The 20423-nt window shown below is 38.9% G+C and overlaps 1 protein-coding gene across 11 annotated transcripts in view; it reads right to left on the bottom strand.

Annotated features, from left to right (window-relative positions):
• MRTFB (myocardin related transcription factor B) overlaps positions 1-20423 on the bottom strand; it is a 203050-nt gene that overhangs the window by 86321 nt on the left and 96306 nt on the right. For 2 of the 11 annotated variants that reach the window (XM_073362389.2, XM_073362390.2), the window contains exon 1: positions 2940-3608. The exons of the other annotated variants lie outside the window; for them this stretch is intronic. In XM_073362389.2, coding sequence (XP_073218490.1) covers positions 2940-3060 — 121 coding nt within the window. In that variant the 5' untranslated portion in view covers positions 3061-3608. Of the gene's footprint in view, positions 1-2939; positions 3609-20423 lie in introns of those variants that run through there. 11 annotated transcript variants of the gene reach the window in all.

The raw sequence follows: 20423 nt of genomic DNA, 5'->3' as shown, positions 1-20423 counted from the left end.
GTCTGACATTTTTGAAAACATTGTTGAAGTACAATCATATGATTAGATATTACCATAAAATTACACTAACAGTTTAAAAAGATTTTTTGTTGGTTAATACAGTGAAGATTTCTAGCTAAATCTACATGTAGAATTTGGATCTTGAATTCTTTTCACTGAAAATGGACGGAAAGCAAAGTAGTCCTGCCTGAGGTTGTTTACAGGAAAGTAGGGTAGTTAGGATTTCCTCCCTCCAATCTGCAACAGGAAGTTATGAAATGTACCTTGTACAATTTCATCTTCTAAACTCCTAATGCCCTTTATTTTATACAGTAACTTGTTTTTAAATTAGTGTGGGTTTCATTTTCATTGTAATTTTTAACACTCAGCAACAGAAACATTTTTTATCTTATAAACGATAATTAATTAAAAAGGGAGAAGCTTACAATATTCTTGATTAGTGGGAAATTACCTTTACTGTGTAGGGATTTTAAAATTCAGCATACTTAAGCAAATCACATTAGGACCTTCAAACGGTTATCATCATCTAGAATTACAATAAGACACCTAACCAATACTGGATTGCCAGCAGAATTCTAATTTCTTCATTCTTGAGTTTTCCTGTGAGAATCGTCATGGCTCTCACCATTAGTGAATACAATCTGTAAAATCCTCCATCCAAAAGGATTTCAAGGTAAGGGATGGTGGACGTAGCCAAATCTTTATTTTAATAAGAAAGTAATCATTAACATTTCAAATAATCTTATTTTAGAAAATACTGTTCTACCAAATATAGTTCAAATAAATGATTTACAGTGTCACTTACATAAAAAATAATATAGAACTATATATCTGAACTGCATAAATTAGTATAGCCCTTAAAATGTTCTGGTGACACTATAAATTACAACAACAAAGCTGACCCTTTTTGTTTGTGTCACTAAAACATCAAGGCAGATTTGCAATGGAGTATACATGGCATCCTAAACCTGATTAATAAAACAGAAATTTCCCTCATTGTTCAGTAATGAATGTCAAAGCATGAAATAAATGTAATAAGTTATTATTTCTTTACTATACTTATTTACCCTTTAGAGTGCAATTCATTTTAAAATTCAAGCTGCCAAGTGGCAAAAATTTGTAGGGGGAAGGAAGGCAAATACACAAGGATGCTGAAAAAATACAGAAAAAGAAAGAAAAAGAGGTTGGGTGAACCTCAATTTTCAACCATATTAATATTAAATAATTTAATCCCCAAGACATACATAAATTTAGGCTATTGCAAGATTCAATACTTGTGGTTTGTCACCACTCTGATGGAATTACAACCTTGTAATGTACAGCTGGAGTACATTATTCTATATATTATGTGCAATTCTAGTGTAGTCGGTTTTAAAATATATAATAAAGAATGTTAATTACATGGTTATTTATTAACCCACCCCACTCTTCTGTTTATTGGTTCTTTCACTACTTTCTCTCCTTCTTATCCTTCCCTTTATTTCCTCATGTTATAGATCTCTTTTCTTCTCCATCTTTTCTGTTACAATACGTATTTTTTCTCTACCCTTCTTCAAGTTCCTGTGCCTTTCAGTGTAAGCTGCCTTTTTTATTACTGCATTGATATTGGCTGTCCTCTACAGTAGCCATTGAGCACTTCTTTCTATCTTGGTGTTCTTCCACATGTTAAAAAAAGTAGTCTGTCTTTAAAAGCAACAAATAACATAAAATATGTTTTCTCTTTGGCCATATCTAGAGCTGGTTGAAAAGTTTCTATCTTTTTGTTTAAGAAAAACTGGCAAGGATGTTCTGATCTGGTATAGTAATAACTGCAATGCAATTTTCCCTTCTTAAAATTTACCAATATATTTTAGACCCTTATGCCTATATTATTTCAATTCAGAAGGCATAGTTTCCTGAGGGAACAAAATGTCAGTTCTATCTCACAGGAACCAAGGAAAGTGCTCTAGCTCAACTACAGGTCATCCAGAGAGCCCAGTGGTATGAAGAAGGCCAATGCAAGAAGGCACATAGAGGGAGAAGGAATTTTGTCTACTAAAAAAGAGAGGGCTTTTTGGCTGCTTGGGTAGGGTAAATGTTGTTGGAGTCTTGATTGCAAAGGACTACAAGTTGTGCTGAGGATGCCAGGATCAGAAATTGAGGAGCTGTGCTCTAGGCAGTGGGGTTCTATCAGCCTCTTCCTCCTCCTTCCGTATGATCCAGTTATCTCCAAGTGCATCAGGTAACTGGGCACCAGCAGTCTCCTGGCAAAATTTCTGCTACAGCCCAATGAATGATACTAAGAAAACTACTCAAGATACATGAGGTGGCAATTATAATAGTTGTCAGTACTGAAAGATAACACTATGTGCCTCAGTAGATTGCTAGACTGTTACAAGCTAATTCATGTTAATGTTGCTTTGCCAATTAACTGCACAGTGTGCAGAACCATTTCAGAAACAATGCAAGCTTAGATTCACAATATGTAACGGAAAAACAAAACAATTATAAAACAGGGAAAAAAACAAACTGTGTAAGTAGGCAGCAGTAAGGAGAAAGCAACAGCATCCTTTGCTAAAAATGAGGAAGAAACACATCGTTGTTTAAAAATCCTTAGCTCTATTCTCTTTAGTTAAAAGCAATTTGTGAAATCCTTTCAGGGCACATTTCAACATGTGCCATGGACTGAACAAATGCATTTGAGTATCACTCTGAAATGATCACTTTCTACTAAATTTCCTTTAGAACTTAATTACTGTTCAGCCATTAGCATTTAATTGAGAGCAACTTAATAAAATAAATAATAATGAACCTGGCCTTTTAAATGATCTGAAAAGGGAGCAGAGTATTTGCATGCATGCAAAAAAAATTATGTAAAGAATTTTAGAGCAGGCACTTACAGACTGAATTTACTGTCGCATGTCTGCATTTTTTTGCCCCCCAAACAGCAGGTAACTGACCTTCCTTGAGACTTTTCTGGCTGTTCACCTCAAGACATTCCTTTTCTTTCAATGTCTCAATATCTCCAGTAGGTAAAATCTCTGGAAAGCCCTGTTGCTGCTTCTTGGAGCTATCGATCATGATGAGACTCCTTTGAATGGCAACATCCAACACAGGAAAAAGACCAATTTGCAACCCAGCAGTACACTGTTTGAATACTCTGCTCCCCGGTTCCTTTTCACAATAATTGAGCAATTATGTCTTTAAGCAGCTGAAAGCAGCCATTGCCCTTTACTTCCCAGTCTGACCTACAAATACACTCAATCTGTTCGAAGCCCTTAACTCTCTTCCAGACAGGGAAACTGAGCTTCTGAAGCAAAACTCACAAATCCCACCCCCTTTCCCAGACAACCACTCTCCTTTCCCTTTTAGCTATCCTGGCTTCCTCCGTACTTTTATGTTTCAGTATGCAGCTTGATCATCAGAATCATCTGACAAACACTGAGTCAAGCAGTTAAAAATAAATCCAGCAGTTGCTGAAGGAGCAGCCTTTGCTGATATCTAAGACAAATAGTTGCTGTGGTCTCTCTTTCTAAAGGCTGCTGGAGGCTGTGGATATACTTTATGTTGGCCTGACAGGCAGATTCATTACTCATTAAGTTTAATCAATAAACAAACAGCTGTCTAAAAAGAAGATTATGTAAAGAATAAAGAAGGTCCTATTTTGCAGAAGCATATTTACTCAGCATAGCTGCAAATCTTAAGAACAAGTAAGGAACAATCTGAAAGCAACTGATTCCTGTAATACTGTTTACACTACAAAATGTACATATACTACCTTTGCTACACACAGATCTTACTCCCTGTAATAAATTTTTAAAACTGCAAATTTCTATTTTTTCCTTTTGCACTACACTCAGGAGGCAGTAACTTTTACTCTTGTTTCGAGCAGTCAGTCCAGAGTATTTCCTCCTACACAGTCTTTCTGATTTCCCATTCTCACCAGCATGAACCTTTCAATCTTTTATATTAGTCACCAACATACCTTTTCAGTGTCAACTGAAGGAGTTGGAGTAGTTTTTCTTCAGGCCCCCTGGAATGCTTTGGCACCATTAGGACTTGATTTTTGTGGTAACGGCAAACTTATTCTGCTGCAAATATGAGTAAATCCTATGATATTTTTCAGTAATGATGTGTGTTATCAGTTTACTGTTGGCTGCAAAATTCCACCAAACTGCAATCCTCTTGTGTGCATATGTTTTAGTACACTGTATATCCTTAAATGATGACCAGCTTAAGCAAAGTTATATTTTACAGCTGTGATTTTCAATACAAGGCTAAAGGACAAACATTTATTTAAAAAAAAATATGGTCAAAATCACTTAAATTTTAAGTGGCTTAGTCATAAGACCTTGCAATATTTCCTAAACATACCTTTAATTCTATAAACAACTTTTGCCTGTCACATAACAAAAGAGTGTACAACTGAAAGTGTACATGTATGTTAATAAATCAGGTTAAGATTTTGTCACGGTTATTTTTAGTAAAAGTCATGGACAGGTCATGGGCAATAAATAAAAATTCACAGAAGCCCACGACCAGTCTGTAACTTTTACTAAAAATAACCGGTGGTAGGAAACACGAGGGGGGGGGGGGGCTAACTGCCTAGAGGGGCCAAAGCCTGAGCCCCACAGGGAAGGGTGGGGGCTGACAACTCCAGCCCCTTCCACAGTGGCTGCAGTGGGGGCTATAGCCGAAGAAGTCAGGGAGGTTCATTAAAATCACGGAATCCATGACCGCCATGACCAATTGGTATCCTTATTCATAAACTAGAGTGTTTTGATCTATGTGCTAATGTGAGCACAAAATACTTTCCCTGTATCTTTGGTGACTCCATTCTGTGCATGAAAAATGAATATTCAAGTGCAATGCTCAAACAGGAATCTAAAATTCCCTTTACTAAGTGTACCAATCACGTAAATTGGTCTTATGTAAATATTTCTATATATCTGTAATGTACTTCTACCTTACCACATGTTCAAAAGAAATTTTTTTGATTATTAACCGTTCTGCCAAGAAAATTTTCCATTTATGTAATATAATTTTGGGCAACCTTTTCAAGTGGGTACCCCCCCTTTTCCCTGGACACAATTTGCAACTGCAATTAAACGATGAGTGAAAATATGAATATTGGCACCTCTAACTACCTGACTGCAGACACAAGCTGTATATTTAAGTAGTCTGAATTGTGCCAACAATTCATTCTAGTGTAATTTACTGTATTTTAGTGTATTTTACAGGCACAATTCCCATCCTCATCAAGGGAGGCTAGCACTTCAGCTCTTTGAAAAACTACGTCTTTATGTATTTCTTTTCCCTCATTCTTTAATATTAAAGATGTCTGAAAGAAAATTTGGTCTTTTAAGGATTTATTAATTTCTGATGGGTCATACCTTACTGAAAGCCACAGTTCTCTGTTTGCAGCACCACAACCAACTTTTGAAATGATTTTGATGTAATGATTAGAGAATTAACATTATGTGCAAATAAGGAGGATGAGTTAACCAGTCTGTTTTCACAAGAAAATAAAATACAGAAAATATATAACATACCACATCTAATTTTAAATAGAATAGTATAGCTTGCAAAGTTTTTCAACAATATTTAAGAAGCTTTTAAACATTTTACTGTTTACTATATCTAGAAGTATTTAAAATTATTTGGTATGCAATGCATCTTGAAGTATTGACAATTCTCTTTGGCTCTAACCGTGCAAGCACAAGTGTAACTTTTCTCACAACTAGGCGCATTGACTTCAAAGTTATACAAACGTGTATTTTCAGAAACTGGCCTAATATGAACGTTTTGAGTTTTAAAGTTACTATATATGCTACAGGAGAAAAGGTTATTTTTTCTTAATTTTGTTTTTCAAGTCTTCTTATGCTAAGCCAAAAGAATGGACATCATCCACTTTTCTTCTCCTCTCATCACAATATGAAAATGAGATAATTGGACCTCCTGAATACTAAGGTACAGGTAAGGCAAATATGCAATGTCTTCTTAATGCTAAAGGTGTGAAGCTTTTTCCATTCTCCTTACTAACTGCAGGACGCAAAGAGGGTAAGGAGATTTCCTAACTAAGGTGAAAATTTGAAAGGATCTTAGATTTAAAATGTGGAATAGTTTTAATGAGCAGTTTGTATTGGAAGTAAGTTAACTAAAGCTACATTACGTGCTGTAATTGTCCCCGCTCTCCTAGCTGATCAAATGGCCATCTTTTGCATCAAAGCATCTTTTCTAACAAGCTCAGAGAATTGTATTCAGGCCCAGGTTCATCTTCCAGTGAGACAGAGGGTACCTCATTCTGAAGTGCTGTTAGCTACTCTAAAAAAACAAACAAAAACCCTCAATATGTGGGGTGAGATCTCACAGACCCTAACTTATGTCTAATGATGGAGCACTTCAGTCTGAAATCACAAGAACTGTCCACAGTTGGGCAGCACAATGATTTCACTTTTCTTTCTTTAGAAAAGAGTTGAAGACTTCTCCACGTACTATAACGATTTTTTTAAATGGAAATTGAAAAGAATAGTAATCACCTTGCCTTTTCAGGAAAACCAATGCAGCAGCAATGCTGCAAGACACAGGGGAGTGCAGACTCCTGACCTAAAAGATCTTTTTGGAGAGTAAGCCAAAATAGGGAAGCTATTGACACGGCCAGGACTTCATGATGAGTGCGTCTGGCACAATTTGGATGACTAGCAAAGTCCTTTCCCTTCACTGTCTTCTTCAGTATTCTTCCTTAGATAGGTAGCAGATGGAAAATAAAGATCAGGTCAGAATTTCATACATAAGAGGATATAAATGTGTAGGGACTTCAGGACTCCTGAAAAACATTATTACCATGGCATTTGGACAGTTGGAAACCCTATCAACCAACCACCAGTCTGAAGAAGAATGGGCCATCTTGGTGACAGAATTAATTCTTTACATTTTTAAGGATCAGAAAATATAATTAGCCCATATAGCACAAGCACAGAAAAGAACATCACTAGCTATTTCAGAGACAAAAGGCATCAAAATTATGTGCATCATAGTAGTTTTCAAGCTGGTTCTATCCTCTAAAAATCTGATGTTTGCAAATTGCTTGCAATATATGATACATGTCAATTATCTTAAATAATATTTTGCTTAAATCCATAATATATAAGATCATATTAATTTGTGCTGTAATGCATCTGATTTCATACTGATTTTAACGGTGCAAAAAAAAAAAAGTACTATGCAAGAACTCCTTCATAAATCAACTCAATTTTCCCATTGCCTAAGTCCAAACACTTATTATGAGTGAGAAAAAGTATACTGCTGAGAAGCTGGGCACAGCCAAAGAAGGACTTCAAGGCAAATAGAATATAAACATTTCTCAAGGGACCTATATGAAAATTTGGCAAGGTCAATATATTCTTACACAGTTACAGATACACCAGACTATTATTTTACAGATTCTTTGTTGCAATAAAATAGTAAGCAAATTATTAGTTAAACTGAGTTGATCACGGAGTAAGAAAAGATACAAACAAAAAAGATTTAGGGGTAAACGATGTGTTTTGTATGTTAAAAAAGTGGGATTTTTTAAAATACTATTTTGATCCTGAAACAATTCCAAAATGATTCAGAGAACAGACTCAAATCAAATACAAACATGATTAACAAGACAGTCTACCATGAAAAATACTAGCAGGTGATCACTTGAACTTCATATGTCACAGAAAAGAAGACATTAGCACTAGGAACACAGGGAGGTGGGAGCAAATGATAAAGGAATCCTGAAGACTGCATGTAGATCTGTGAAAACTGGAATGAAGATGACAGAGGAGATAAAGTAGAATAGAGAGAGGAGGATACGAGGAAGGAACAAGATAAGAAGGCCTGTATTACTGGGAAGACTGCAATCAGATGTTCCTCTCTACTGTTATCTTTATCTTACACTGAGTGCAAAGTTTGGAAATATGACAGTTTATACATCAATACTTTCATTTGCCTGTTGTAAAAGTTGTATCTTTTACCATGTATTGCTAATTAAAGTGACAAATATTTTAATTGTTATATTCTCTTGGAGAACACTGTTCCAACACTGTGCACATATTTTTAACTGCATGTCACTGACAAGAATTTTTAAAGGCATTTTTGTGGGTGCCACAAAAATAATGCACAAACTGCCTATATTCGCTATTGGCAGTTGTAATTAACTACTTCCAGAATTATGTACATTTCTGCAGACACCTTCACTGAAAATAATGCACAAACACAGATCTTAGAAGTACAGTGAGACTAATACCCTGCAAGCATTAAAAGACAGCTAAGACATAAAATAGTTTTCTAATATTATTTTTCCAATTTTAGCAAATGCTGTAGTTGCCACAGGGATGTTATATGACAATAAGTACATGGAAAGGTAGGAAGTCCATGAAAAAAACTTTTCTGTTATGATGCGGATAAAAGATTGATAATGCCGCATTAGATAATTTGGGCATTCTAATGCAAGGAACAGTTTGTCCAGCTATACAGAAAGGACAGAAGACACTTGATATGGATTTAATCAGGCCACAACTTTATTATTAGATGTCTGGGACTACTAGGCAAACAAAAGTGTACAGTGCAGGTAACCTCTGTTTATTCTGGAGGGGGCTTCCACCAGCTCCCCTCTCTTTTTCCAGCCAGGTCCCTCCAGCAAATCCATTGCTGGAACCTTAGCATCCATGCCACGCCATGCCCCTCCCCCCTGTAGGAGGGGTAAGGTGGGCTATAAGAAAGGGGGGGGTTGGCTCCCTGCCGTTCCAACCATAGGATCCCCAAACCCCACGCCTTTCCGTTCCTTTAACCAGCACCTCCTTTTTAAGTCCTTTACCAGACCATTTATCTGGTCACTGGATGCCCTCCCTATGAAGTACCTGCACTGGACATCCGCCCCACACGCACCAAATAAGTTGCGACATATAGCCTACCACACCTTTGTGTTCACCATAATAGGTGTTCCCTAACACCTGCTGTGCAGGAGGCGAAAAAAACCCACTCCACCAAAGCCAATATGGTGGTGAGGGAAAAAATTCTGTCCCAGCCCCCATAAGAAGGAGCAACTAGCACAATGCCCACAGCAGGTTCAAACCCATCTGATAATCACACCTCAAGGGGAGGGAGGTTGGGTGTTGCCTTGCCTGCTGCATGGAGAAAGGGGTTTCCAATACCAGAGCTTGCACCTTTAAAGCCTTCCGCCGTTACATTCCAAGGGGGTGAGTCAGTGCTGCAAAGCTGACCAACACCACCTTTTTGCAGCAGTTTTTTACCTTGTTCTCCTCCACTTCCCCTCTTCCCCCCCCATAAAGCACTACTGTCTTCCTCCAGCAAGCCTGGACAACAGTCTGCCTGCTTTCAGTGTAGGGCGGTCATTCTTCTTGAATTCCTACTATGAGCTGAAGGTCATACCGCATGTCATGAAAGATAATCTTCCCAAGATCTCCAATAAAGTCTTTGTTAACCTATAACCTTGAACATGAGGTAACACTTACCTAACTGAAGGCAGGCTCAGTATTTTGATTAACTGAGTGACCTACCAAGAAAACAGAAGTTTATCATTTTTGGTGATAATATTCCAACAAGTAAGCCTTTCCTGGATGGTACTTCAGGAATAAAATCAACAAAAATAACAGCTTTGAGTAACTTAGATGTCTACAAGGAAAATCAAGTATTTTGAGGGAAGTCATGGGTGTTTGGGTGAATGTCCCACTACCACCCTAGTAAAATAAAACAATAGCTAAGCACTGTAGTGTATGAAATATACACATTTCTGAAAGCTATTATTACCATGTGTAATTCAGATAACTTAAGCAAAATTAATTAATTAGGAGGTTATTAAACAGATTCCCAAGGATTCAGAGGCAAGAACTTCACAAATAAGAATAATTAAAACACTGCCAGTTAAGATAACATACTCAAATGTTAAAATTCATCTGCTAAATCAACACAACTCAACTAGATGGAAAGTTGTTTTTGAATCATTAAACAGGAAAACAGATCATGCTACTAATTTTCAAAGCTGCATTTGGAACTGTTACACTGCATGTGCTGCTGTATTAAGTAAAACAGGGGGGAAGAGAGAAGGAATTAATCTTATTAAGGCTCACAAGCTATTCTGTTTCAATATTTTTCCTTAAATGTCCACAAATGGTTTCAGGAAGTGTCAGTTAGGGATGTCAAATGTTAGCACAATGTTGCAAAGTTCTTCTAATTATTTCAGGTACTAGACCTTAGGCTGTTTGCCAGTTTTGCTGACAACAGTAACATTTTAACATTTACTGTACTTCTCCTTCCCCATAAACCATCACGTTTTACTCAGTTATACACACAGTCTGTTGTAACAACAGATGTCACAGCACATACATTTTTTAAAAGGTTTGTCAATCTTTAATACTTATCAGATGACAATTCTGTCTTCAAATAGTTCTGGTAAAGTGATGTGCATAAAACATTCACAAAAGAGGAATATTTTCAAATTGAGCATGAATGCAAAAGCTAAATGAAATAGCAGTTAACACTCATTCCAATAGCATCAGTGCTGCATATTGTTTTGGAATGATTTCCTTTAAATCTCTGAGTTTCCAAATTCTTCATTTCCCAGATATACCCATGCTAGATGGATACAATTTGAAGATCAGGCATGTCCTAAAATTTTTTTTACACTCTCCATTATAATCTATAAATCAGTATTTCAAAGAAATTATTATCTATATTGTCATGAGCAGCGTGTGCACACACATGCACATACAGAAACCCCAAACACAATAAGAAGCTACCATTAAATAAAAAAGGCTTTGTTATTCAATACATGCTTCTGAACAACATTCAATGCAGCTGTATCATGACATTTTCTTAGGCACCTTCAAAGTTTGTAACACTTCTTAACATGCAAAAAGACTAAAGAAGATTTCCACCACGACTTAAAAATGCCATCTTGGCATTTTATGATTTCCATTATACTTGAATAATATCTGTCTTCAAAGACCATAGTTTTGACAGATAAAATGGCAACATGTACAGTTAGTTTGATTCATTTCATTTTTTTAAAAAAGACCTCCTGCCAAAGGAAAGATTGCTTAGCCGAGATAAAGTCATGGATGAGGAGTTTTCTGACAATTCCACTGACTTCCATTTTGGAGACTATGGACATTTTATTTTGTTACATCTGTCTCTTTCCAAATTTATAAGAAAGAGCAATTTTTAATTTTTTTTTCAAAATGAAATCATGCTATGTATATTGTGCATTGGAAGCATGTGTGCATTAGGATACAACATGGTATTATGGAGGCATAGGTAACACTTAAAATAAAAGTAACTTTTTTGTACACAGAAGTCTCTGAACATATTGTCTCTGTAGCTCTCCAATGTAGGAGTCGCATATCAGGTGTGCCTTTTTAGACACGGTGTAATACTCCTACAGTGGGGATCTGCTGATACAGTTCCATTAACAAGAATATTGACTTACCTACATCCTGCTGTAAAGTAGCATTAGTGGTATGCTAGTTACTGCTTTGCTCTTCAACTACTTTTACTTTAATTATAGCTCTGCTTTAACAGTTGTGCAGTAAAACAACACAGGAAGCTATGTTATGAAAGCATATAGACCAAATGCAAACAAAAAAAAGACTATTATACAATATTTGAAATGGTTTCTTTTCAGTTTATAAGGTCTCTTCATCCTTTAATTTACAAACTTTAAAGCTGATATCTTAACTTTGAAAGAGCTAAGCAAGAGCGTAAGAGTTTGGGTCTGCATTTGATGAATGGATATTTTAAACATCAGTAGCTTTCCAGGAGATATTACAATATGCACTATATACAGTTTTAAAAACTAACTTTATTCTGTTGTTGGGACGTAATAAAACTACTTTTTCCCCCCACACTACAATAATAAAAACAGTGCACACACACTGTATATAATAAACACATATACACTATTTTCTCTACTATATATTCCTCTCTAATTTTCCTGCAATGGACCCAACAGTAAGTTCAGTTTTTCCAGACTTTTGTAGGAATGTAGGAACAGGAAAGTACTATATTATAATAAAATCTCTTTATTTTAAATCCATTAACTGTAACCCTGTGACCACTAAAAGAATCCCTTCTATAAACTAACTTTCATCAGCTACACAACTATACCACCGCATTCAACAAGTGATTGTGTATAATACAGAGAGATCTGATCCTGTGAACATAATGCATATGAATAGGCCCAGTGATTTCAGTGGGACTACACAAGTGAGTAATATTCTTCACATGCTTAAGGGTTACCAAGATTAGTTCTAGTGCTCTTATAGGAGCTATGTGAATTCTGCAAAACAAGCAATCCTTGAAAGATATTACAGATTTTTCTACATCAACAGACAATAAAAACTGAAGAGTTAACTCATCCATTTTACCTAGTCCTGTCTTCAAGAACCTCTTTTCCTAACTACTCTCTAGAAATTAAAATTTATTTAAAATAATTCTGTTTTCAAGTGTGTAGGTACAGCATTTTTTAAAACAACATGATACCAAAATCATACCACAAATTAGTTATAAACATAAAAAAGCAGCATGTGTATTTTACCAAATATTTTTCCAGCACTTTAAAAAAAGAAAAGAAATGGATAAACTTAACGTTTTCTACTTTTATTTTGCTTGCCTTTTTAAAAAGAAATGCATTGGTGTCTGAAATCAAAATGCTAAAGCTATAAAGGGCAGGGTGGATTTGATTTAAATCAAATTGATTTAAATCACTAGTCAGGAAGACGCGATTTAATTTAATCATGGATTTCTACATAAAAGTGCATTCTTGTTTGCTGTTATAACCTTAATACGTATTCATCACAACTCAGAGATAAATGTAGGTTTCATTTTTAGAAGGTACACACTATATATATTTTTAAGTGATTTATTTTGAAAACTTTTCAGATTAGTTTTACAGCTATATCAGAAAATTAATGATTGTTTGGTTATTTCACTTACCAAAGGTAACTGAAGCAGATAGTTCACCTCCCAATGACTTCATAAATATCTCCAATTCAACAGGTTAATCATTAATATTTGCAGGATTTTCTTGCTATGTTGTATTAGGAGGAGAACATCACCAGAGAGACATTTAAATTGTTTTATTTAACTAAAACAACAACGTTATGTATTCTGGATTGTTTTCTTCAACAGCAAACATATAATATTTTAACAAAACAAGCATATGAATTTTTGAATTCAGTTAAACATTCAAGTTTTTTAAAATCAGGTTTGTTTTTGTTAAAATTGTTTTTAACTAAAATAGTTAAATGAAATATTAAAAAATATCGACTATGTCAGCCAGGTCAGCATGAGAAACTTAAAATATTGGCTTCTGCAGCTAACTCAGTCTCTTCACCTTCATTTTCCTGTTTGTTCATAATCTGGAAAAGAAAAACAAGCTTTCCTGCTTTTTCAGGTACCAAACAATTTCTCAATTTGGAACGAATTAGTCCAAAGGAAGAAAATATTCTTTCCACACCGAAAGAAGAAGCTACTGTTGTTAAAAGTGAGATTATCACTTCAACAGTCTCTGAATCCAGGTGTTTAAGTGACTTCCACCAGTTCACTGGTGTGACTTTCTTTAAAATATCCTCAGCAAACATATATTTCTTAAATGCTTCTTATTCCCAAACTGGGTTTCTTTTATGGCCTGCTGCCATTATAGGTGTTCCCTTCTAGTGAGAGAATGGTATGGTAGATCTCAAATCAATGAAGGCTAAACTCAGAAAGACCTCAAGACTTCTGGAACATGCTGCTCAAACAGTTTCACTTTTGTTTCTACTCCCTGTGGCTCCCTTCTCACATTATCTTCAGACTTCTTCTTCTTGTCCAGATCTATTCCGCCCCCAACAATCTTCTGTTCATTGAACTTTCTGAAACTTTGCACTTTTAGAGAGAGGTAAGGGATGGACTCTGTGTACACAAATTTGCAGAGGGACAATAGGGGTAAGGTCTGTTATTTCTCACCTCTATATATTATTTATTTATTTAAAAACATTTTTGCTGTTAACAAGCATATTATCTCTGGAGACACAAATCCACAGTTTGAGAACTACAAAACTAAGCATCTCTGATGGTATCTTCTAGACTGAGCACTGAGTCCCATTGGGTAGACAGAAATATTAACCTGAATAATCTATACAGAAGCCCCTGGAACCCCATAAGATTGAGTCCTTAATTCATGAACTATTGGAACTCATTTACAAAACTTTTTTTTAAATGTTACATGAATATATTGTCTCATACTATAGAATTAGAATTTATAATCCCTATTCCATGATGAGATATCTTTGACCTATAATGTATCTTAATTAAAACAATCTTTAGATAGGTTTTTTCCTCAAAAAGCATTTTATCAAAAATATCCGATTTAAATTAAAAAAATCTGATTTTTGATTTTTGTTTTAAATCATTGATTTTTATCTACTTTTACAGACCCTGACCAGTAGGTACAGGAATCTGGTAGAAGGCAAATATACTAGCCTGGATGAATAGTTTTCTGTTCCCTGAGTGACCAGAGCAGGGGCTGTGCTAAAGCAATCAGGAACCTGCTAGAACCAATTAAGACAGGCAAGCTAATTAAGACACCTGGAGCCAATTAGATTCTAGCCATACTAGAATCAATTATGGCAGGCAGACTAATCAGGACACCTGGTTTAAAAAGGGCCTCCTATCAGTTAATGGAAGGAGTGCACGGAGCAGGGAGTGAGAAGGTGTGCTGCTGGAGAACTGAGGAGTACAAGCGTGATCAGGCCTCAGGAGGAAGATCCTGCGGTGAGGATAAAGAAGGTGCTGGGGGGAGGCCATGAGGAAGTAGCCCAGGGAGTTGTAGCTGTAGCTGTCATGTGGCTGATACAGGAGAGGTAGACAGCTTCTATCCACAGGGCCCTGGGCTGGAACCCGGTGTAGACGGCAGGCCTGGGTTCCCCCCATCCCCCCAACTCCTGATTGGACACAGGAGGAGTTGACCTGGTCTGTGAGCAACATCAGAAGGGAAGGTCTAATTTGGAAAGGGATCTGGCCTGTCCCCGACCCACTAGGTGGGACAACGAGACTGTGGAGATTGTTCTCCATTTCCCCCATGCTGGCCAGTGATGAGATTAGCTGAGCGAATGGCAGGTTTGAGCCTCTAGCAGAAGTGGCCAAACTGAGGGCTGCTGTGAACCTCTGAGGTGAACAAATCTGCCAAAAAGTGCAGGACCCACCAAGGCAGAGGAGGACCTTTATCACACTGGTGTCAGGAGTGGGACTGGGTGAACAGCATGGCGGAAGAAGGAGGGTGTTTTTAAAAAAAAAAAAAAAAAAGAAAAGAGGGAGAGGGTTTTTTTTTTCCCCTTCATCATGATGGATGACATACTGTGGGCACTGATACAAGCCACAGCTGCCCAGCAGGAGGCTACTCGTGTCCATGCAGCCACCCAACAAGAGGCAGTGTGGCTGCAGCAAGAGACTAATCACCTGTTGATGGACCAGGCTGCTCAAGACCATGCTATGTTGCAGGAACTGGTAAACCAGGTGAAGGCCCTTACAGAGCAGAACCGCAGCCATGATGGGACGCGGGTCATACAGGCCAGCAATTGGCTGCAGAAAATGACGCAGGAGGCTGATGTAGAGGCATACCTCCTGGTCTTTGAGAGGACAGCCCTACGGGAGGCTTGGCCTCGAGAACAGTGGTCTGGCATCCTTGCTCCATTCCTGTGTGGGGAGGCCCAGAAGGCATATTATGATATGTCTGAAGAGGCTGCGGCAGACTAGCCCCAGCTGAAAGCAGAGATCCTGGCCAGATCTGGGGTAATGACTGCAGCATGGACCCAGCTGTATCATGAGTGGAGGTACCAGGAAAACAAAACCCTGCAGTCCCAATTATATAACCTCATCCATCTCGTACAAAAGTGGTTTCGAACCGAGTCTCGGACTCCAGAAGAGATACTAGAGGTTCTGGTCATCGGCCGGTACATGCAAGGACTACTGCCAGACCTTCGCACCTGGGTAAGCCAGAACGACCCTTCCACCTATGACGAGGTCGTCACCCTGGTAGAGAGGCGTAGGACGGTGAGGTAACTGACCCAACCAGTTAAGGAAGAGATGCCCTGGGTTAAACTAGTGGCACCAACTCCCAGAGCTCAGGCAACTGAGCCCCCAGGCAGGTCCAGGTGGAAAAAGAGAGGGGCTGATTTTTTAAAGTACAAGAAAATGTAACTCCTTCTACTTTTACAGTGCAAATATAAAGTGTGTAATTAATTCATGGTTGTGGAAAGCCAGCTGAGAGTTTACTCATGTTGATGACCCTAAAGTTTACGTATGACCATCCCATGATCAAAGAATCCAAAGCCTTCTCTCCGACACCACCTGCGTAGCCATTCGTTGACTTTCACAATTCAACTGTCTCTACCCAGGCCTTTTCCTTCCATGGGGAGGATGGATGAGAACACCACTTGCCCCTCAAACTCCTTTATCCTTCTTCCCAGAGCCACGTAGTCTGCAGTGATCTGCTCAAGGTCATTCTTGCCAATGATACTGAAGACGGGCTCCACCTAACAAAGAGGGGGAAGAGCATCTTCACAAGCAGGCTGGCTAACCTAGTGAGGAGGGCTTTAAACTAGGTTCACCAGGAGAAGGAGACCAAAGCCCTGAGGTAAGTGGGGACGTGGGATACCGGGAGGAAGCATGAGCAGGAGAGCGCGAGAGGGGAGGGTTCCTGCCTCATACTGAGAAAGAGGGATGATCAACGAGTTATCTCAAGTGCCTATACACAAAGGCAAGAAGCCTGGGAAACAAGCAGGGAGAACTGGAAGTCCTGGCACAGTCAAGGAATTATGATGTGATTGGAATAACAGAGACTTGGTGAGATAACTCACATGACTGGAGTACTGTCATGGATGGATATAAACTGTTCAGGAAGGACAGGCAGGGCAGAAAAGGTGGGGGGAGTTGCATTGTATGTATAAGAGCAGTATGGCTGCTCAGAGCTCCGGTATGAAACTGCAGAAAACCCTGAGTGTCTCTGGATTAAGTTTAGAAGCGTGAGCAACAAGGGTGATGTTGTGGTGGGAGTCTGCTATATATCACCAGACCATGGGGATGAGGTGGACAAGGCTTTCTTCCGGCAACTAATGGAAGTTACTAGATTGCAGGCCCTGGTTCTCATGGGAGACTTCAATCATCCTGATATCTGCTGGTAGAGCAATACAGCGGTGCACAGACAATCCAGGAAGTTTTTGGAAAGGGTAGGGGACAATTTCCTGGTGCAAGTGCTGGAGGAACCAACTAGGGGCAGAGCTCTTCTTGATCTGCTGCTCACAAACCGGGAAGAATTAGTAGGGGAAGCACAAGTGGATGGGAACCTGGGAGGCAGTGACCATGAGATGGTCGAGTTCAGGATCCTGACACAAGGAAGAAAGGAGAGCAGCAGAATAAGGACCCTGGACTTCAGAAAAGCACACTTTGACTCCCTCAGGGAACTGATGGGCAGGATCCCCTGGGAGAATAACATGAGGGGGAAAGGAGTCCAGGAGAGCTGGCTGTATTTTAAAGAATCCTTATTGAGGTTACAGGGACAAACCATCCCGAAGTGTAGAAAGAATAGTAAATATGGCAGACGACCAGCTGGCTTAACAGTGAAAGCCTTGCTGATCTTAAACACAAAAAAGAAGCTTACAAGAAGTGGGAGATTGGACAAATAACCAGGGAAGAGGATAAAAATATTGCTTGGGCATGCAGGAATGAAATCAGGAAGGCCAAATAACACCTGGAGTTGCAGGTAGCAAGAGATGTTAAGAGTAACAAGAAGAGTTTCTTCAGGTATGTTAGCAACAAGAAGAAAGTCAAGGAAAGTGTGGGCCCCTTACTGAATAGGGGAGGCAACCTAGTGACCGAGAATGTGGAAAAAGCTAATGTACTCGGTGCTTTTTTTGCCTCTGTCTTCATGAACAAGGTCAGCTCCCAGACAACTGCACTGGGCAGCACAGCATGGGGAGGAGATGACCAGCCCTCTGTGGAGAAAGAAGTAGTTCGGGATTATTTAGAAAAGTTGGACAAGCACAAGTCCACGGGGCTGGATGCATTGCATCCGAGAGTGCTAAAGGAGTTGGCCATTATCTTTGAAAACTCATGGTGATTGGGGGAGGTCCTGGACCACTAGAAAAAGGCTAATGTAGTGCCCATCTTTAAAAAAGAGGAGGAGGAGGATCCGGGGAACTACAGGCCAGTCAGCCTCACCTCGGTCCCTGGAAAAATCATGGAGCAGGTCCTCAAGGAATCAATTCTGAAGCACTTAGAGGAAAGGAAAGTGATCAGGAACAGTCAGCATGGATTCACCAAGGGCAAGTTATGCCTGCCTAATCTAATTGCCATCTTTGATGAGATAACTGGCTCTGTGGGTGAGGGGAAAGCAGTGGACGTGTTATTCCTTGACTTTAGCAAAGCTTTTGACATGGTCTCCCACAGTATTCCTGCCAGCAAATTAAAGAAGTATGGGCTGGATGAATGGACTATAAGGAGGACAGAAACCTGGCTAGATTGTTGGGCTCAACAGGTAGTGATCAATGGCTCCATGTCTAGTTGGCAGCCAGTATCAAGCGGAGTGCCCCAAGGATCAGTCCTGGGGCCAGTTTTGTTCAATATCTTTATTAATGATCTGGAGGATGGCGTGGACTGCACCCTCAGCAAGTTTGCAGATAACACTAAACTGGGAGGAGAGGTAATACACTGGAGGGTAGGGATAGGATATAGAGGGATCTAGACAAATTAGAGGATTGGGCCAAAAGAAATCTGACGAGGTTCAACAAGGACAAGTGGAGAGTCCTGCACTTAGGACGGAAGAATCCCATGCAAGAATCGCTACAGACTAGGGACCGAATGGCTAGGCAGCAGTTCTGCAGAAAAGGACCTAGGGGTTACAGTGGACGAGAAGCTGGATGAGTCAACAGTGTGCCATTGTTGCCAAGAAGGCCAATGACATTTTGGGATGTATAAGTAGGGGCATTGCCAGCAGATCGAAGGATGTGATCGTTCCCCTCTATTCGACATTGGTGAGGCCTCATCTGGAGTACTGTGTCCAGTTTGGGGCCCCACACTACAAGAAGGATGTGAAAAAATTGGAAAGAGTCCAGTGGAGGGCAACAAAAATGATTAGGGGACTGGAACACATTACTTATGAGGAGAGGCAGAGGGAACTGGGATTGTTTAGTCTGCAGAAGAGAAGAATGAGGGGGGATTTGATAGCTGCTTTCCACTACCTGAAAGGGGGTTCCAAAGAGGATGAATCTAGACTGTTCTCAGTGGTAGCAGATGACAGAACAAGGAGTAATGGTCTCAAGTTGTAGTGGGGGAGGTTTAGGTTGGAGATTAGGAAAAACTTTTTCACTAGGAGGGTGGTGAAACACTGGAATGCGTTACCTAGGGAGGTGTTGGAATCTCCTTAGAAGTTTTTAAGGTCAGGCTTGACAAAGCCCTGGCTGGGATGATTTAGTTGCGGATTGGTTCTGCTTTGAGCAGGGGGTTGGACTAGATGACCTCCTGAGGTCCCTTCAAACCCTGATATTCTATGATTTGCATGCAAAATCTCTGAAGCAAGGAGAATGGCAGAGTGCAAATTATAGCACCTCGTCTGAAAGCACTCCCAATAAAAGCAGTCATGCCACAATCCAGTAAAGCCATTTTATAACCTGGATGAGATAACATGATTCCAACAAAGGGCTTGCAATCCATGAACAAGTTCCATATACCTGCATCTGCAGAATTTTTAACAGTACAAGAGAACAGCCCTTTTGCCAGTACTCTCACTGAATAGTTACAGTACTGCTGCTCATATGAAAAGAGCATGCTTAGATGCACCAATGAAATAATTATCTCAGAGTAGGGCTTGTGAGAGCACGGATGTGGTCACCAAATTAGGTTAAACTTTAACTAAAGTTTAACTCTTAAACCTCCAAAGAATAAAACCTGTTTGGAGAGGCCATATTTTCAAATAGTGCGGAGCAGTTTTTCAAATGTACAGCACCAACAATTAGGACCAGAGTTTCAAAAAAGATCAGGCACCAAGAAAAGGGCCAGCTTTCAAAAGCACTGAACAGCCAACAGCTCCCACTGTGTCACATGATTTTCAAGAGAGCTCAGCACTCAATGTGCTATGGCCACTTGGCCACTTATTTTGGTTCCTAAATGAGAACTAAGTTCTTTTTAAAAATAAGGCCCATAATTGTACAGATTTTGACATCCATACCTGGAAAATTGCTATGTGAAGGGAATTTAAACTATGTAATATTTAAATTCCAGAAAATCTTTAGAAGATTTATTTTTCTCTTATTAAAACACACACACACACACAAACACTTACCAATTTCTTCCTCATGTGTGATACTTTTTAAGTGGTACTTTGAGCCCAATTTGCAAAATGAATTGGACTTCCAGGTCAA

Source organism: Lepidochelys kempii, chromosome 10, assembly GCF_965140285.1.
Source record: "Lepidochelys kempii isolate rLepKem1 chromosome 10, rLepKem1.hap1, whole genome shotgun sequence".
Lineage (NCBI taxonomy): Eukaryota > Metazoa > Chordata > Testudines > Cheloniidae > Lepidochelys > Lepidochelys kempii.
Note: the sequence above shows the minus strand (reverse complement) of the source record. Positions and strands in the feature narration are given on the sequence as shown.